The 20,281-nt window shown below is 36.8% G+C and overlaps 1 protein-coding gene and 1 long non-coding RNA gene across 3 annotated transcripts in view; one reads left to right on the top strand and one right to left on the bottom strand.

Moving 5' to 3' along the window:
• LOC147578579 (uncharacterized) overlaps window positions 1–1,744 on the top strand; it is a 29,155-nt gene extending 27,411 nt beyond the window's left edge. For both annotated transcript variants that reach the window (XR_015255381.1, XR_015255383.1), the window contains exon 4: window positions 1,472–1,744. This is a non-coding gene — a long non-coding RNA (uncharacterized LOC147578579). The remainder of the gene's footprint in view (window positions 1–1,471) is intronic.
• Window positions 570–19,098, bottom strand: DUSP19 (dual specificity phosphatase 19). Its single transcript, XM_025933507.2, is given in 5 exon segments — window positions 570–1,407; window positions 1,409–1,633; window positions 5,316–5,468; window positions 12,977–13,023; window positions 18,678–19,098. Coding segments are annotated over 5 exon segments (684 nt in total). The 5' UTR covers window positions 18,904–19,098; the 3' UTR covers window positions 570–1,374.
• Window positions 19,099–20,281: the final 1,183 nt, after the last annotated feature.

Here is a 20,281-nt window from a genome sequence, read left to right as displayed (position 1 = left end):
GTATTTGCTACTTCACCTTGTACTTTTATGTTACAGAGACGGCTTCTTTCCTTAAACCTCATGAACCAACCTCTGCTAGCTTCAAACTTTTCTTCTGCAGCTTCCTCACCTCTCTCAGCCTTCATAGAATTGAAGAGAGTTAAGGCCTTGCTCTGGATTAGGCTCTGGCTCAAGGGAATGTTGTGAGTGGTTTGATCTTCTATCCAGACCACTAAAACTTTCTCCATATCCGCAATAAGGCTGTTTCGCTTTCTTATCATTCGCGTGTTCACTGGAGTACCACTTTTAATTTCTTTCAAGAACTTATCCTTTGCATTTACAACCTGGCTAACAGTTTGGCGCAAGAGGCCTAATTTCCGACCTATCTCCGCTTTTGACATGCCTTCCTCACTAAGCTTAATCATTTCTAGCTTTTGATTTAAAGTGAGAGACATACGACTCTTCCTTTCACTTGAGCACTTAGAGGCCATTGTAGGGTTATTAATTGGCCTAATTTCAATATTGTTGTGTCTCAGGAAATAGGGAGGCCCAAGAAGGAGAGATGGGGGAAGGGCCAACTGGTAGAACAGTTACGTCACATGCAGTATTTATCAATTAAGTTCACCATATTACAGAGGCATGGTTCATGGCACCCCCCAAACAATTACAACAGTAACATCAAAGATCACTGATCACAGATCACCATAACAAATAGAATTATAATGAACAAATTTGAAACATTGTGAGATTTACCAAAATGCAATACAGAGATACAAAGTGAGAAAATGCTGCTGGGAAAATGGTGCCCAAAGACTTCTTTGATGCAGGGTTACCACTCTCGATTTCTAAAATACAAATCGTCTGCGAAGCACAATAAAGTGAAGCGCAATAAAACGAAGTATGCCTATATTGTGTCAACCTTCAGATTTTGGTTATCTCTTTTGGGAGGTTTAAGATATTAGTTTTTAATCCCAAATTTTTTACATAGAAATTTACCTCCCTCTGAAATAGTAAGTCAAGTAGCACTTGGAAGTGGTTTTTCCCTTCATGGAAGTGGTTGCTGGCATAGAAAAATACTAAAAGTCTTCATCAACTGATTTAATCTTTTCATGCTCTAATAAAGATTTCAAATGTAAACCTTTTTCTTCTACAGAAACCAATTATTGGTAATACATTATTTCCTCTTAGCAAATCAAAGAAGCATCCAATCCCACATTATAATACCAAGGAAAACATGACATGATTTAAAAACATATTTGTACACTAGCTCAAGACAATCAATTAACCTCCACTTCCACTTGAAAAACGCAAGACAAAAGGAAGTTTTTACTAGTCTACTCTTCAAAACTGCGGACAGGTGGCTGTGGGGGCCAGTTCAGAAATTACAGTTGTCCATTATCTGCTGGAATGTAACTCATGAACTGTCACCCTTTTCTAATTCCTGTATGTTGTCACACTCATTGCTTTCCTTGCCCTCTTGGTATGTACGAAGCTGCTCCATGAAGCCCGCATTTGGACATATGGAAGGCCTTGCATTTTTCACCAAAGAAAAAGCACTGATGAACGAGATTTCTTCAGAATTCATCAGGAAACCTATTACAATTGCAGCAGCCCTGGAAACTCCTGCATTACAATGAACAAGAACCACGCCATCCTGCAATAAAAATCAATCAAAAATCTTCATTATTCACCTAGAAAGTTGTTAAATCAGTTGCACATTCTTATACTACTTGAAATTATAAAATAAAAATATTCATTTTATCAATTTGTTTGATTCAACATATTCAATTACCAAAATACAATTCATTGTGAGCAATGAATGGAATAATCAATTAATCAATTTTAGGCACATAGTGGATATTCCATAAATGTTTGCTAAGAAAATAAATTTTGTTCTGCTAAGAAGGAAGTGTTCTCTTAAAAATTTGAATCACCATTTTGCCACGGGCAGACAGGAATTGTGTGACAGTGTACCTGTTTTATCAAGTGTTCTGTGTTCTCGTGCTGTTAGGAGTAGCTTTTCAACTAGATTGCAAGCTCCTTGAGGGAAGCACTATGTATCCTTCATATCTTCTCAGAATAAGTAATTAATATTTGTTGGCAGATTAACTGAGCCAAGTGTAGGTCTTTTTTAAGTGAGTCTTCTGATATACAAAAAAATTTCTCAAACTGCTAACAGTAGTTATGTCTAAATGATTTAAGTAGGGCGAATTTCTACTTATCTGTATTTTCCAATTTTTCTACAGTGACATACCTTATTTACATCATGTCTTTGAAATCCCATCTTATAAAATGAGTAATAAAGTAAACATGGAATATCAAATAACACATTTTCATATTAACAAACAAAACCTTTTACAACTTAAAAAAAGGGGGGAAGACAAGTAAATTTTCATAAAAGAACTCCTGAGGCTATAGAAGTTACACTGCTACTTTCCTCTCATGTGTATTTCTGTTACTTAAGGCATATACCTAACAACTGATGTTGGGGTCAGAGGTAGAGGAAGACAGAGAAACCAAACAACAGGGTTTTACAACTACAGAATGAGGAAGGACATGGGGAAATAGAAGAGATTCCATTTGGCAGCTGTGTATAAAAAGATAAAACAAGAAACTATGGCCTAGAAAAGTAGTTTTGAAATATGCAATTCATTGAGTAATCACATTTAATAAAACCTGCATATACAACAGACAAGGTTATGAAAAGATCTCTTCCAGAAAAAAAAAAATGAAGAAAATTCAAGAATGCTAATGCTGAAACTAAAAAGTATTAATCTAAACAGTAAAGAATTTTCAGGGTAAGGAAATATTGGCTGAGGTTACAACTGCGGTGTAAGATATAACGCTTGAGAGATTGGAACAAATTGTGGAATTCTAATACGTCTTGTAGCAGAAACATTTTAGGTACCTCCTCAGATTCTCTTAGTGTTATTATCTCATGGGCCCCAAGCTTGCTCCATCTCAGCCTCCACTTCTGTGGAACCACCCCTTAGGCCTAATGAGTTTTGCTTGCCTAAGAAGGCCTGGCTCTTCCCTATTATGGTCTCTGCATAGACAAGTACACCCCAAGTTCTGGATTCTCTTGCTGCTTCTGAACTTGGATGAAAAGTTACACCACAGGCCACTGAATCTGGCTTCAAGGCAGCTGCTGGAGGAGTGCTGTAACCTGGAACTGTGGGATTAGTTACCATCCCATGGGTAAACTTTTCCCCAGGGGAAAACAGGAGCTGACAGAGAGCCAGGCAGATAAATTCTCTCTTCTTTCCCTCCCAAAGTCTATACTGAGGTACAGTTCCTTTGTGCTCCCTGCCTGGAGATGCCTTAAGTGGTAAAGCAGGTATACATGCTGAGCACACAGCTATTTCACCGTCAGCTCAACTGTGCGGCTGTGCTCAGTAGGGTGAACACACCATCTCGTGCTGCTTCTCATCAGTCCCTGAATCGATTCCCGTTCTTCCCGCTTTCACCACCCATGGATTCTCTCAAATGAAGCATCAGCTACTAATCTTTGTCTCAGGTTCTGTTTTTTTAGGAAACCCAAGCAAAGGACCCTTTTAATTAACTATTACCCTTTTCACATTTTACTTGCAACATGTATGTATCTTTTAATGATGAATATCAATATGGATTATGCCTAAATTTTTCTTTTACCATTTAAGGCCTATCTCACATCGCCTTAGGGAAGCAGCTAATACAGAAACATTATCATTTTTATTTCTGACACTATCAACTGACACACTGGAATGTTATCATCTAGACCCTATAAAATCTTTCATAAGAGAAAACACTGGCCAATATTAGGGCTTGAATTAGAAAACCTCTTTGTTTTCTTTAGTCTAAATATCCGCTATTAAACAAAGCTGAAAGGTAGAGGTGAATAGTTCTACATTTTTCAGACAATCTAAAGGAAAGTACCTAGAATAGTACTGGGCACGTAAGGCATTCATTAAATATTACTAAATAAAAGGAAGGGAGAGAGACGGAGAAATGAGAGGAGAAAGGTAGAAGGGAAATCATTAGCCAGAATTCAATTAAGCTGGATTCTAATGTTCATGTCAGTAATTATTAGGTCTTCTAGGAGAATAAACTTTTCTAAGTGCTTCTACATTCCCATCTATTTACCTCACATAAATTTTGTAAGAATTGTATACTAACTAAAAATGGTGTCATTTCTCAGTCGGTTAAGCATCCGACTTCGGCTCAGGTCATGATCTCACAGCTTGTGGGTTCGAGCCCCGCCTCGGGCTCTGTGCTGACTGCTCAGAGCCTGGAGCCTGTTTCAGATTCTGTGTCTCCCTCTCTCTCTGACCCTCCCTGTTCATGCTCTGTCTCTGTCTCAAAAATAAATAAACGTTAAAAAAAAAAAAAAAAAATAGGGGCGCCTGGGTGGCTCAGTCGGTTAAGCATCCGACTTCGGCTCAGGTCATGATCTCACAGCTTGTGGGTTCGAGCCCCATGTCAGGCTCTGTGCTGACTGCTCAGAGCCTGGAGCCTGTTTTAGATTCTGTGTCTCCCTCTCTCTCTGACCCTCCCCCGTTCATGCTCTGTCTCTGTCTCAAAAATAAATAAACGTTAAAAAAAAAAAATTTTTTTTTAAAAATGGTGTCATTTCAAGGTATAATTACTGGTAATAGCTAACTTAGAAGCCCAGTTTGACCTGGACCTATTACCAATGTTGAAGTATTATATTATCTGTTGGTCTTTTAAAGTCAAGAACCAACGGACAGCTTCTGAGCAGCATTTTCACACAATCTCAGTAAAGCAATACATTTAGTCCTGGAGTACCCTATAATTTTCTATTGTTAAAAATGCATAGATTCACTGTCCCTATCACAGCCATAAAAATGAATGCATATTAATCTTCATAAATACACTAAAAGGACAATACTAGTATCTATCACATACGGCAGGTGGTTATAAACCATCAAAGGAAATCTAAGTAAACATAAACACAGGAAAATTCAGTAAATGGAGAATTTTATCTCCTAACATTTCTCAGGAAGCCCTAGGAAGATAATATATTAAGGTTAAAAGTGAGTAACTCATTGAGTGACTCCTGGCTGGCTCAGTCAGTAGAGCATGTGACTTTTGATCTCAGGATCATGAGTTCAAGCCCCATGTTGGGCATTGAGATTACTTAAAAAATAAAAAATAAGTTATCTCATTGAGAAAAAAATATCAGAGAACTAAAGAGCTGTAAGAATTAAAAGATTGTTGAAGGGGAAATTTCATAATGGGTCTCTATGTATTAATCAGAAAAAGAATAAAGCTTAGATAACGGACCTGTATTTTAAAATTGCTGTCTTTGAAGAACTGTGGATCAAAATAAAACTTACCTTCATTTTTGCTTGTTCAATAAATTCAAAACATTCTGGAAAATAAGACAGGATATTGGTTTCAGGCAGATCCAATATAGAAATACTCTTATATATAAAGTCACTGAGGAAAGTATTTTCAACTCCATATGCAACATTGAGAATATGTGTCACCTTAAAGGGGAAAAAGAAAGATGATTTTTAAAAATTCTCTAATGAATTAAAATTAGGTTAATTAAAAAGAGAATGAGATGTTGAGATTTGTAATAAGAATAAACAAACAATTCAAGCATGACTCACTTGAATAATACTTCCTACAGGAAGCTTCCTCTGACTGCCTCATCCCTCACCAGAAGTGCTAATTCTGTACACTCTCACAGCACCCTCTACTTGCCCTAATTATAGCTCTTACCACTTTGACATTATTTGTCTCCCTCATGGTACTAGAAACTCCATGAGGGGAGGAACCATGTTTGGCTTCTTCAGTATTATGAGTAAGCACTGTGTGTGAGCAATGACCTTAGCACAAAAAGTACTTAAAATATTTGTTGGGTAAATCAATGAATATGCATATAAAAAACTTGAGTAAGGGAAGTACATCAATAACACAGACTTCTTTTTCAATAATTATTTTCCGATTTTCCTTCATATTCTTTAGTAGTATGACGGTTCTCAAGTGTGGCTGCACATTAGAATCACCCAGTTAACTTTTAAAATGTCAGTGCCACAGGGCCTCAAACCTAGAGACTCCAATGAATTAGTCTGGTTGAAAGGATGGTCATTTATTTCAAATGGTCCACAAAAGCAACCTTCTACCCATCTATGCATTTGAGCTTCTTTCCTACAGTCTACCAAGCATATGGAAGGGGCCATGTGGAAGGTTAATTAAAAGAATCCAAAAGTTAAATGGATAAAGAAAATAGGGCACTGTTTCTTGTCATGACATGCCTCACCATATTCTCTTTCTTAGCATGGGTGTTCGGTTTTACCTATCTCGATATTTTCGTGTATTTCACACGTATTTTATTTTTAATTTTTAAACTTTTTAAAGGTTTATTTATTTAGGGGTGCCTAGGTGGCTCAGTCGGTTGGGCAGCCAACTTCGGCTCAGGTCATGATCTTGCGGTCCGTGAGTTCGAGCCCCACGTCGGGCTCTGTGCTGACAGCTCGCAGCCTGGAGCCTGTTTCGGATTCTGTGTCTCCCTCTCTCTGACCCTCCCCTGTTCATGCTCTGTCTCTCCCTGTCTCAAAAATAAATAAAACGTTAAAAAAAAAAAATTTTAAGTTTATTTATTTAAATAAGCTCTACACCCAAAGTGGGGCTCAAACTCACAATACTGAGATCAAGAGCCGCACATTCCACCAACTGAGCCAGCCAGGTGCCCCTTACACACTTTAGAGTATCTTCCAGCTCTGCCTCTCTTGCCTCCACTACCCTCATAGACATGGCTGTGGCAGCGCCCCACTTCTCCACCTAGTACAGCTAACTAGATTGAGGCAGACACCAGACTTAAACAACACTGATCAAATTATTTTCAGAAATTTAAAATAGGTACACAAGACAGCTGAATGGTCCGCAAACTTGAGAGGTCTAAGATAGCTGCTTTCTATTATGTGCCCAAAGAAGCTGAAGACTTTCTGCTCCTAAATAAGAACAGAGTAGATACCTGTGCAGAAAGGGGCCATGATGCCAGCAGCAGAGAGGGACCATCTTGGAGAGCCTTCTATTCTCTAGCACAGCCAGTCTCTGCCCTCAGATTCCAGAGATTCCCCCTAAATTGCTATACACACATTCTCTTTTCTTGCTAGGGTTTCTGTGCCTCCCAACCCAAAGAGCATTGATTAAAACATTCCGGGAGCTAGGCCCCATGAAGACAGAGCCACAGGCCATTCATTTACTGACCTAACTGCCTTGTAGAAGACAGACAACAGAAAAAACCTCAAATGTCTACTCAAGAGACATTCTTATATAGAGATGAGATGGGAGAAACTAGAAAGGTAAGAACATTTTTAGAAGATAAAGTCTGAAATGTCCTTCTGCTTTCCCCAGTGAAGTCTTGTCTATGTCAACTCACTCATTGCCAGTGTACTTCTGACCAGGATTATATGATTCTGCCCTGGATAATATATACAATATATATAAATACAATATATATATTGTACCTATATATACAATGTGCATATGTATATATATATACAATTCATATATATAAATTTTATATATAAATTTATATATATAAATTATATATATATATATGCACATTGTTTATAAATTTTATATATAAATTTATATATATAAATTGTATATATATATATACACACACACACACACACACAATATAAGATATATATAACTTATTACCTATTACCTATGTATCTTCACAGGATTATGGAGAAAACCAAATGAGAATCTTAGGAAAACCTCTTGAAAGGTAAAAGTGCTTTACAAATATTATGGATTACCAATGCCTGGGTAGTTTAGCTGTTGGGAAGTGCAATTTATATGTGTATTGACTGGGCCTGATAGAAAAGAATTGTACTGAATCACAGGTGGTGGTGGTGATGGGGACCCAGCCTAAAACCCTTTCTAGTAATTAAGCATACTTCCAAAATGTAGGTATGGAGGTCCTAACAATGGTTGCCCTTGGGATGCCCTTTGTAATAGGGATAATAAGAAAAACCACTTTATTGCAAACCTAATGTATGCTAGGCCTATAAGTTATCTCACCTAATCCTCACATATAGGCATTATTATTTCTAATTTTAGTAAACTTACATATTGTGAACTGGTTCAAAAATCAGAACATTATAAAAAAGAAACGAAGTTTTGCTCTCACCCTGTCCCTATCTACTCCGTTTTCTCCTACCTTAATGGTAACCACCTTTGTTGGCGTCTTGTGTATTCTTTTAGAGCATCTTCAGGCAAATTTGTTTATTCCCTTTCCTACACAAAGACAACACCCTGGGTTCTCCTCTCATTTAAATATGTGCTCAACTCCTGGTGGGAATGCAAACTGGTGCAGCCACTCTGGAAAACAGTATGGAGGTCCCTCAAAAAATTAAATATATAACTATCCTACGACCCAGGAATTGCACTACTAGTTATTTACCCAAGGGATACAGGTGTGCTATTTTGAAGGGGTACACGCACCCCAATGTTTATAGCAGCGCTACCTACAATAGCCAAAGTATGGAAAGAGGTCAAATGTCCATCTACTGATGAATGGATAAAGAAGATGTGGTATGTGTATGTACACACACACACAATGGAGTATTACTCAGCAATCAAAAAGAATGAAATCTTGCCATTTGCAACTACATGGATCGAACTAAAGGGGATTATGCTAAGCAAAATTAGTCAGAGAAAGAAAAATATCATGACTTCACTCATATGTGGAATTTAAGATACAAAACAGATGAACATAAGGGAAGGGAAGCAAAAATAATATGAAAACAGAAAGGGGGGCAAAACATAAACTCTTAAATATAGAGAATAAACTGGGGGTTGTTGGAGGGGTTGTAGGTGAGGAAATGGGCTTAATGGGTAAGGGGCATTAAGGAAGACACTTGTTGGGATGAGCACTGGGTGTTATACATAGGGAATGAATCACTGGAATCCACTCCTGCAATCATTATTGCACTATATGCTATCTACGCTATCTATAGATATAGATAGATAGATAGATAGATATAGATAGATAGATAGATAGATAGATAGATATAGATATTGATATGTAAGTAAGGGTTGCCTGGGTGGCTCAGTCGGTTAAGCATCCGACTTCAGCTCAGGTCATGATCTCACGGTTAGTGGGTTCAAGCTCTGTGTCAGGCTCTGTGCTGACAGCTCAGAACATGGAGCCTGCTTTGGATTCTGTGTCTCCCTCTCTCTCTGTTCCTCCCCCACTCACACTCAGTCTCACTGTCTCTCAAAAATAAAGAATAAGAAAAATTAAAAATAAATAAAATAAAAAATAAATGTCCTGGAAATTTTTTTAGATTAGTATTTACAGACTCTTTTTTTTTTGGTGTTCTTTTTTATAGCTATATAGTTCTGTAGTGTGAGTGTACTATTATTTAACCAATTCCCTATCTATGAACATGTGAGTTTTTGTCAATGATTTGCTGTTAATAAACAATGCAACAATAAGTAACTTGGGACATTTTATGTTTCAGTTTTCTATCTTCCATAGTACTTTGTTGGACACACACCAAGCACTTGGGTACCTTATTAACAAAGCAACTATTATTACTATATCTAAACAGTAAAATGAAATTCCTAATGAAATTTCTGAAATGATCCTCAAAAGAATTTCTATTAATTATAGCACTTAAGTCTTAGAATAATATGCCTTTGAAATGTGCCACGCATTTAAATCAATAATCATGTTTTGTAGAGTCACTAAATTTTTCAATAAACCCTCTATTCAGCTGGTCAGTTTACCTTAAAAGGATCTTTTAAACACCTGCTTGCTTCACATCGCCAGATGAAAGTGAATTTGAACTAATGTATCATAAAAGGGGATAGATAATGAAACATTTGCCAATGAATAAATTTTATCATTTTTTCTAGTTTCCATTTTTTCTCTGAGAAGTATTAATTTGCTAGTGTAAACAAGACTCTGAAACTTGTCCTACTTATGTTAAAATATTGATCTAAGATGGATGCTATTAGGAAACACAGTACTTCTCATATCCTTATGCAATTCCAGGCTATTATCTCTTCTTGTCAGCCAGTTATTATTATAACTGTTACTGCAACTGCCTTGTAACTACTCTCCCCATCTTTAGTTTATGCAACACTCCGATCTATTTTCCACATGGCCTCTACCAAGCAACCTTACCAAACTGCAAATTTGATCCTGTTACTTCCCTGGGTAAAGACTTTCACATACTTTTGGATAAAGTCCAACAGTTTACCCAGGCTTACATGGATTTTTGTGATCTGATTCATGCTTACATCCCTGGCCTTGTTTCTGGGTATCCTTCTTTGTCACTCTCTATTCCAGGGTTACTGAACTTTTTTTCCGTCTCTGAAAACATCAGCCTTTCTCTTCTGGGGCTGCACACAAACCACTTCTCTTATCTGAACACTTTTCTGTCTGCTCCCTCCCCACCCCATTCAGAGCAAACTTCAATAGCACTTCCTTCATCACTTCCCTGACCTTACAATCCCCTACCCAACCCAACTCAATCCAAACATGGAGGGCATCATCTCACATGCTCTCCAGTAGCACCTGCATTTCCCCATCAAAGAACATTATACCCTGGACTGAAGGTGCTTATTTGTTGTTCTCTCCTCTACCCTCTGCTCCAGAAGCTTCATGTTAATAAACCACAGCAATTCCATGATGCCAAAACACTGCTGGACAAAATAGAGGGCTAAAATAAGTAATAAATCACATCAGTTGTGTGGGAAGTGTGGGGGAAGATGGCATTGGGGAAGAAGTGGTATTTGAGTTGGGACTCAGGCATGGATATGTCTTGGATGAGAAGAGAAGAGAGGAAAGTCCATCCCACACAAAGGAAGTACATAAGCAGAGGCAAGAAAACATGCCTCAAAGTCAGGTTCATGAGGGTCCATGAAGGGAGACTGAGAGAATATAAAATTGGAAAGATGAATTATAAATCCATATATTTAATTAGGTATAATAATTTTTGCAACTTTATTAAAATGACAGCCAGAATGTTACCAATTAAATTCTGAAATGGACTAATAGTTTCCTAAATAAATGTAACAATTATGCAATCCCTATCAAAATAACACCAGCATTCTTCACAGAGCTAGAACAAACAATCCTAAAATTTGTATGGAACCAGAAAAGACCCCGAATAGCCAAAGTAATCTTGAAAAATAAAACCACAGCAGGAGGCATCACAATCCTGGACTTCAAGCTGTATTACAAAGCTGTAATCAAGACAGTATGGTACTGGCACGAAAACAGGCACTCAGGTCAATGGAACAGAAGAGAGAACCAAGAAATGGATCCACAAACGTATGGTCAACTTATCTTTGACAAAGCAGGAAAGAATATCCAATGGAATAAAGATAGTCTTTTCAGCAAGTGGTGCTGGGAAACCTGGACAGTAACATGCAGAAGAACGAACCTGGACCACTTTCTTACACCATACACAAAAATAAACTCAAAATGGATGAAAGACCTAAACATAAGACAAGAAGCCATCAAAATCCTAGAGAAGAGGTGTGCCTGGGTGGCTCAGCCAGTTAAGTGTCTGACTTCGGCTCAGGTTGTGATCTCACATGAGATCATGTGGGCTTGACTTCGAGCCCCGTTGTTGGGCTCTGTGCTGACAGTTCCAAGCCTAAAGCCTGCTTCAGATCCTGTGTCTCCCTCTCTCTCTGCCCCTCCCCTGCTTGCACTGTCTCTGTCTCTCTCTCTCAAAAGTAAATAAAAAATATTAATTTTAATAAAAATTTTTAAAAATCCTAGAGGAGAAAGCAGGCAAAAACCTCTTTGACCTCAGCTGCAGCAACTTCTTACTCAACACATCTCTGGAGGCAAGGGAAACAAAAGCAAAAATGAACTATACTGGGACCTCATCAAAATAAAAAGCTTCTGCACAGTGAAAGAAACAATCAGCAAAAATAAAAGGCAACCGATGAAATGCGAGAAGATATTTGCAAATGACATTATCAGATAAAGGGTTAGTATCCAAAATCTATAAAAAAACTTATCCAACTCAACACCCAGAAAACAAATAATCCATTGAAGAAATTGGAAAAAGACATGAATAGACACTTCTCCAAAGAAGACATCCAGATGGCCAACTGACACATGAAAAAATGCTCAACATCACTCATCATCAGGGAAATGCACATCAAAATCACCATGAGCTACCACCTCACACCTGTCAGAACGGCTAACCGTAACAACTCAGGCAACAACAGATGTTGGCGAGGATGTGGAGAAAGAGGATCTCCTTTGCACTGCTGGTGGGAATGCAAACTGGTGCAGCCACTCTGGAAAACAGTATGGAGGTTCCTCGAAAAATTAAAAATAGAACAACCCTACGACCCAGCAATTGCACTAGTAGGTGTGTATCCAAGGGATACACGTATGCTGTTTCAAAGAGGCACATGAACTCCAACGTTTACAGCAGCACTATTGACCACAACCAAAGTATGGAAGGAGCCCAAATGTCCAGCTACGGATGAAAGGATAAAGAAGATGTGGTATATATATATATATATAATGGAGTATTACTCAGCTATCAAAAAGAATGAAATCTTGCCATTTGCAACTATGTGGATGGAACTGCAGGGTATTATGCTAAGCTAAATTAGTCAGAGAAAGATAAATATCATATGATTTCATTCATGTGAGAAATTTAAGATACAAAACAGATGAACATAAGGGAAGGGAAGCAAAAATAATACAAAAACAGGGAGGGGACAAAACAGAAGAGACTCATAAATATGGAGAACAACAGAGGGTTACTGGAGGAGTAGTGGGAGGGGCATGGGCTAAATGGGTAAAGGCACTAAGGCATCTACTCCTGAAATCATTGTTGCACTATATGCTAACTTGGGATGTAAATTTAGAAAATAATAATAATTATTTTTTAAAAATTTAATATATTCAAAAAAATTAAAATTCAAATTTAAAAAAATGTAACAATTAAAATATTTTCTATACATGGCTGCAGACCTGAAGCATTTTTACCTTGTGCTTTTTCAGAGTATCCAGATCGTGAGCAGCATCTTGTGACCCTATAAGAAATAAATCATATCACCTTCAACATGAAAATAATCATCCGGACTTTTAATATAATTTTTGCAGGAATTCTATTAGTTATTCATTTATTTTAAAAAATACAACTCGGAGAGTACCTGGATGGCTCAGTCAGTTGAATGTCTGACTCTTGATTTTGGCTCAGATCATGATCCCAGGGTCATGGGATTGAGCCCTGTGTCAGGTTCCGTGCTCAGCGTGGAGCCTGCTTAAGATTCTCATTCTATCTCTCAATAAATAAGCAAATAAATAATTTTTAAAAATAAAAATAAAAATGGGGCACCGGGGTGGCTCAGTCGGTTGAGCCCGACTTCAGCTCAGGTCATGGTGCCGCGGTTTTTTAGTTCAAGTACCATATCAGCCTTGCTGCTGTCAGCACAGAGCCTGCTTTGGATCCTCTGTCTCCCTCTCTCTGCCCCTTCCCCACTTGCGTGCTCTCTCTCTCTCAAAAATAAACAAACATTATTTAAAAAAAAAGATTCTTTCTCTTCCTCTGTCTCTCTCCTCGGCTCATGCTCATGCATTCTTTCTAAGATAAAAAATATATAAATAAAATAAAAAATAAAAAATGCAACTTGGGAGGACCTAATTCCAACTTTCTAAAAGACAATTTGGAACTACTCATTAAAAAATATTCATCTTGTATATATCTCATATTCTGAAATCTCACTTCGAACAATTTCTTGCAAGCCCTGGATGTTGCAAAGGTTAGCCATCAGGATGTTCATTGTAGTATTGTTTATAATACAAAAAAAAAAACTCCAAACCCTCAAAACGAGTAAAAAACAACAAAAAGCCTAATAATAGGGGTTGGGTTAAATAAAATATGATACTATTATGTAGTTAAATACATACACCCATTAAAATGAAAATGCTCAGGCACCTGGCTGGCTCATTGGTAAAGCATGTGACTCTTGTAGTCATGAGTTTGAGCCCCACGCTGAGAGCAGAGTTTACTTAAAACAAACAAACAAACAAGAATGTAGAAGAATATTTATGGCATGGAAATATATTCTCAACATATTAGGTGATAATACTATTGTATTACAAAACACCATCATCCATTTCTGTGAAAACAAAAAATACGTATATGCCTAAAAATGAACAGGAAGGATATAGAACAAAATGTTGATAGTGGGATTACAGGTGATTTTCTTCTTTACACTCATTTGTATTTTTACACTACATATCTCTTTCTTTAAAAAAGATTTTTTAATATTTATTTACTTTGAGAGTCAGAGAGAGAGCAGGGGAGGGGCAGAGAGATCTGTGATGTCAGAGCAGAGCCCAACATGGGGCTCAAACCCAAGAACCGTGAGATCATGACCTGAGCCAAAATCAAGAGTCAGATGCTTAACCAACTAAGCCACTGAGGCACCCCAATTATCTACTACTTTTGTAACTTAAAAAAAGATGTTAAAAAACCACCCACAAAATGACTCTGGTTTAGGAATATCTAATAGCTTAGAGCAAACACTGCTGGGTTTATAGATTCCACCCACATTCCCTGCACCAATAGGGCTATCCCCTTTTACAGCTTCTTCCTGTTAAAGTTGGCTCCCCATATCTACCAAACTTGGAAAATGACTCTAGCTAATAACCAAGTTTAAACATGAGATTATTAGTTAAAGTGAGTTACACAATTGAAAAATATAGGGCATTTCTTTTTTAAAGATTTCAAGTATTTTACTTCTCTAGATTAGGATCCATTTCCATAAACAATGTTTTTCTTACCTTACCTATCTGGGGAATCTGCCAGCTTCTGTTAATTGATTTTAGGTAGCTGAAAAGCCAGCAAATCCACTGGTTGGCCAATATTCCCCTGGTAATTGGTAATCGGAAACTCGCGGGCTCCTTACTGAGCCTACATTTAACTTTATACTTAAAAGTTAGCCTATGAAAATATTAATATCTGTTAAAGCTGGATGGTGGATATGCAGCTGTTATATTATTGTCTGTAATTTTCTACACATTTGAAATACTTAAATTAAAAAAATAATTTCTCAATTTTCTGCAGGAAGTCCTAACCACCTCCAGGGGAAAAATGGCTTCAAATAAATTAAATACATATCATCTTTTAAATAATAATTCCACTCTGCCTATTTCTTACAATAGCAAAAAAAAAAAACATGAATAAATGAAATTCTTTCTTCGAACCCTAAACCATCATTATTACACTTATCAAAGCTGGATACTTAGATCATTTCCATTGAACAACATACACCAAACAGAACAGGTTGATTATATATTTCAGAATTAGCTACCCCATTTTGAAAGTCCCTTCCAGAACATGAACCATATTGAAACAAATTTAGTATTCTTGAAGCCAAAAAAAAAAAAAAAAAAATACAACTTCTGTGCTCTGCCTTTTCAAATAATAAAATTATATTAGTGTTAATAGTGTGGGGAAACAATTTTAGTTAGCATAAATGGATTTCAGGTAATTAGCTTGTGTGTTTCATCTAATACTTAGTATTACAGTTCAATTCTAAATTCTAGATATAAACATCAGCTTTCCTCCAATTTAAAGTTGTTGATTTGTGTGACAGTCCTGTAGTAAACTCTTATTGGAAAAACACATGGTTAAAAGAAATAAACACTGTAAATCATATATTATGATAATGTGTTACTTAAACCTTTGTTTTAAAAAAGTAGAATGTTATCCTTTTATGCATATCTTAATTTTTAAAAACAAATACAAATTTTAAGAATTTTATTATTATAAAAGTGGCTACATGAATCATAATTATGTTAAAACTCACAGAAGTAAAAAAAAAAAAAAAAAAACCAAAAAACCTCACAGCACTGAATACCAAGTCAACTTTACTATAGGATAGTTTTGAAAATAATTAAAAAGTTGAATAAGAAACAACAAAGAGAGCCAATAACAACAATTTACAGTTATTTTACCTTGATATTTACAAGCCACTAATATTCATTATTTGGCCAAGGATTATTATGGGAATATAAAGATGAGGTAACTAATTTAGAAAGGATATATATTACATGCTATTGGAGTTGGGACTTCTAACAAGTTCAGTGTTTTGCAATCATAACATATGTATCATAAAAAATAGCTACTTAAGATCTCCAAAATCCTGTTTCTGTTTAAAAGATTCTTTTAGTGAAAATACTAAATATTGTATAAATTCTGATGTAGTATGTCTTAATTTATAAATCACTATTTTCATCATCACAAAAACCAACCAAAAGAAAAAGCATTATTATTGAAAAAGGAAATAAATGATATTCAAAAGAGAAATGTTTTATTTGAGAAAATTTGTAGGAGTGAACATTCATAAATGAATAGAAACAAGAGCATAAATTACTATGCGGATGAGATAACAATATTTATGGAAGAACTGTACAAAATAAAGAGCTATGCAAGTTTAATGTATTATCCACCTCCGAAGAATATTGGGCTTCCTAAATATCAGAAATTTCCATAACCTTATAAAGGACCCTAAGATTTTCACCTAGAATTAAAGAGAAGGGTAGGGACTTCTTAACAGAATGTATACAACAAATAATATGTGTACCTTTTAACTACCCAAGGGAAATGGAATTTTCTACTTTTAAAAATTAAGTTGGTTTTAAGAAAAGTCCTAGTGATTTTGTTGTAAAAATATAATTTGCAAATCCTAGGACATAAATGCTCAATAAGATCTTTTTTGTCAAACTGTTAGATCAAGGGCCTATATAAGATTTTTGGAATGCGGAAGCTGGTTTGAATTTATGAGCTAACTGAAAAAGATTATAGTTCCCCAACAACAAAAAAAGTTAATTTCATATAGTGCTGTGTGGGAGTTGTGATGCTTGAAGAGATAAAGAAAGCTCTTTGAAGCAACATAGAACCAAACCCCATGTCCAGAGAGAAACCTAGTCTGGTCAGACACAACCACTGCATCATTCATGTGGAAGAACTTAAGATGTAATCATCCATGGGTCCCTCAGGAATAAGGCACTTGTTACTAGGCCGAAAAAGGTCCATCTACCTCTCACAGGAAAGGTGGTTGTACCTGACAAAAATATCCCATTTCCTGGCCCAAAGAGGAGACCATATTAAGGACTAGTTTCAGAAGTCTCTCCCAGAACTCTCCCAGGATTGTGGGAAGGGTTCCAACGCCAATCTGAGAACACTACCTTGATCAACTCACTCTGGATAAGTCTAGATAAAAAAATCACCAAGTTTGTGAAAGTGAAATATTTTAAAATTCTACCATAGGTATTTTAAACCATTGGTACTACGATGGAAGGCAAATAACTGAAAAATGTACCTGAGCATATTTTCTTTCCTAGACATGGTGTGTAAGTCCTGAGTGAACCTTTCAGACTTGCTAAATGATCCCTTAATTTTTCACTGGGCTTCAGAAACTAGTTGGAGATACTTATTTGAAGTTAAAGATAGCTCATGCAGCAATTCATGTAATCATAACACAATAACAAATCCTATGTATACTGCCATTAGTTTGTTTCAAAAACTTCACAACCTCAGGACAGCCCTATGAGAGAAACAGATACCTTTACTTCAGTTTTACAGATGGTTTCTTGGAAGACCAGAGAGAATAAATGACTTGGGCTAGTTCATCTATTAAGAGGTAGAGCAGGACTGAAAACCTGGACTCTCCGGGGCAATCTATACGATGATGTAGAGCAGGAGTGGATCAGACTTGAGCCTGATGCCCAGCTCTGTTATTTACTAGGTATGTCACCTTGTGGAAGTTACTTAACCATTGTTAAATCCAGTTCCCACCTGTAAAATGGAGCTGATAATCCCTAATTCAGAGAGTTTTTAAAAGGAGATGCCGTGTGCACTTCACAGTAGTACCTAGCTATTTCTGACTCCCAGTACAGTGCTCCTTCTACTCAAGAATGGCTTGGCTGCATCAATGCTGGGAAATGGTTAATCTTTTCAAGTCTTAATTTCTGCATTCCTAAATGAACACCTACTTGAACACACTGCTGATTTTTTTTTTAAAGAATACCGTAACATATCCTTCCAAGCTAGCAAATTTGTGTTTTCATAACTGTGCTTCATTTGCTATTTGTGGACCATGCTTTGTATAGGGAAACAATATTCTCCATCATACAGGAAAGCATAAAACTATCAGGCTCATAGCTATAAATAAAAACACAATTTCCCCATAACACCCCAAAAACAGGCACATAGATTAATATGGCTACAGGAGCCATGCACTCCATATGACAATCACTTGGCTATTTCAGGTATTAACTTGTCTATAACCTTAACAACCTTGCCACTTGTAGTTTTACCTAATTAAAACATTCTGTTTAATTTGATGATTTTTAAGGCTATGTTCATTTACAATCCAAGAAAATACAACATTAACATGCTGCCCTCCAGAGAAGTAAAAAAACAGGATGAAAGCTTTTCTAAAATCCAGATACCAGGTGCCATGTGCTACCAGAATCTATGCTTCTTGTGGATGGATTGTGGTGCAGAAACATCACTGGCCAGCTAATGGATGTTCCAGATCTAAAAAAGGAAACATTTCAACTTTTCAGCAGGATAGCGGATAGAACAGAATATTACACATGGCGGGGTGGGGGGAATGAGAAAGTAATACGGCTAAAAAGAATCAACGAGATAGTGGCAAATCGATATACTCACCAAGGAGCAACCAAGGCTTAATAACACCAACATGCAGGTCCAAGCTAAGGTCCTGCACATAACCACAACTACCCCCACTGCTCGGCTCTACTTCTTCCACAACATGAATTCTGGCATCTTTCCATGTTTCTATAATTTTCCTTCCAGTTAGCGTTGTCACCCTGGTACATTGCTTCCTGAGATTATTCCGGGAGAACGCTTTAATTTCCTGGTTAAGGGAGTGCATTACATGAGCAGTGGCTAGAAACAATACAAGCAAATCTAGCCAACGGTGGAAAAGGCCAAACTGCTCGTCCCTTAGCGCTCAGAGAAAAAATAGAGCCGCAGGTGTGCAACCCTGTCCAGGTAACTGCAGCCACACACTGCAGACAAAGACCTCCAGGTCCGTTTTCCCCAGCACCAGCAAGTAAGGTGAAGTTTGATTGGCCTTTGAGAAACGGGCCCCGATTGGATGCTGTTTCTTCTTCCGGTCAGCCGAAAATTAGCATTACTTCTACCGTCTCAAGGAATTCGCTAAGAGATTTCTTACTGTTGCTTTTTAAATCTAGCTTTATTTTTCACGTAAAATGGTAAAATAGAAGTCTTAGTTGGAGAGACGTCTGATATTTCCTCACTATTTGAAAGCAGGGATTTTCCTGCTGTGTTTGGTTGGTGTCACTTGTGATAGTGACCGTGAACAAAAAGGGCTGATGTAGGTATTGCTCCTGCTTTAGCGAAGGGGCGAAATCATAGTGCAAACAGTTCTACTTCGCATAGCTTCTCTTGTCTGCCTGGAAATCTGTCAGAAGTAACTTTTCACTTATGTCTTGTACATTTTATGCTATCACTGCTAAGAAAAACGTTTGCTGCATAAGAACTGTTGTATTGAGAGGAGCTTAAGATATGTTTTCCAATTTTTCCCGTTTTCACCATCAGTAGAACCTTTATGCAGTGGATATGCATTCTTTGTAAATAAAGCATTTCCTCAAGTCTTCCATTCATAGTTTCCAAAAAAAAACTGGGCATGCAAACATAAATTTACAAAACAGATCAATTATGAAATGGTGATTCTGCTTTCAAAAGGATGGTTTGTTTTGCAAAAGAAATCCCAAGAATACTTTAAATAGGAATTTTCCTTATCCCACTTAAAATGCATTATCCCACTTAAAATCCAATTTTAAGTGGGCTTACACACAATGTATTTACACATGTGTAAAGAAGTTGCACTTAATGAAAACTTCTCTAACACTGCATATCAAACTTTCTGTTGTTTTGAATTTTTCTGATGTAGAATTAAAATAAACCAAATCTCCCTGTTGAAGAGTGAGCTATAAGCCCAGGCTATCTACAAGACACCCTAAAATGAAGAACTGAAAGCAATGATTTGCACCATTTAAACAATCACAGGTTCATTAAAATCAACTCTAACCACACATTATTCTGTATGTTTATTATACAATGATAAAAGAACTATCAACGCTTGAGCACTTCCTACTTGTTAGGAACTGTGCTTGCAAGCAGTTTTCAGATTCTCACTGTTATCTATCGGTGCTTAATGATGCTTTACACACATTATCCCTTTGATCTCACCACAAGCCTATTATGGGTATTAAAATCATCTACAT

The sequence above is a fragment of the Puma concolor genome, chromosome C1 (assembly GCF_028749965.1).
Source record: "Puma concolor isolate L17-30 chromosome C1, mPumCon1.1.hap2, whole genome shotgun sequence".
Classification (NCBI taxonomy): Eukaryota; Metazoa; Chordata; class Mammalia; order Carnivora; family Felidae; genus Puma; species Puma concolor.
Note: the sequence above shows the minus strand (reverse complement) of the source record. Positions and strands in the feature narration are given on the sequence as shown.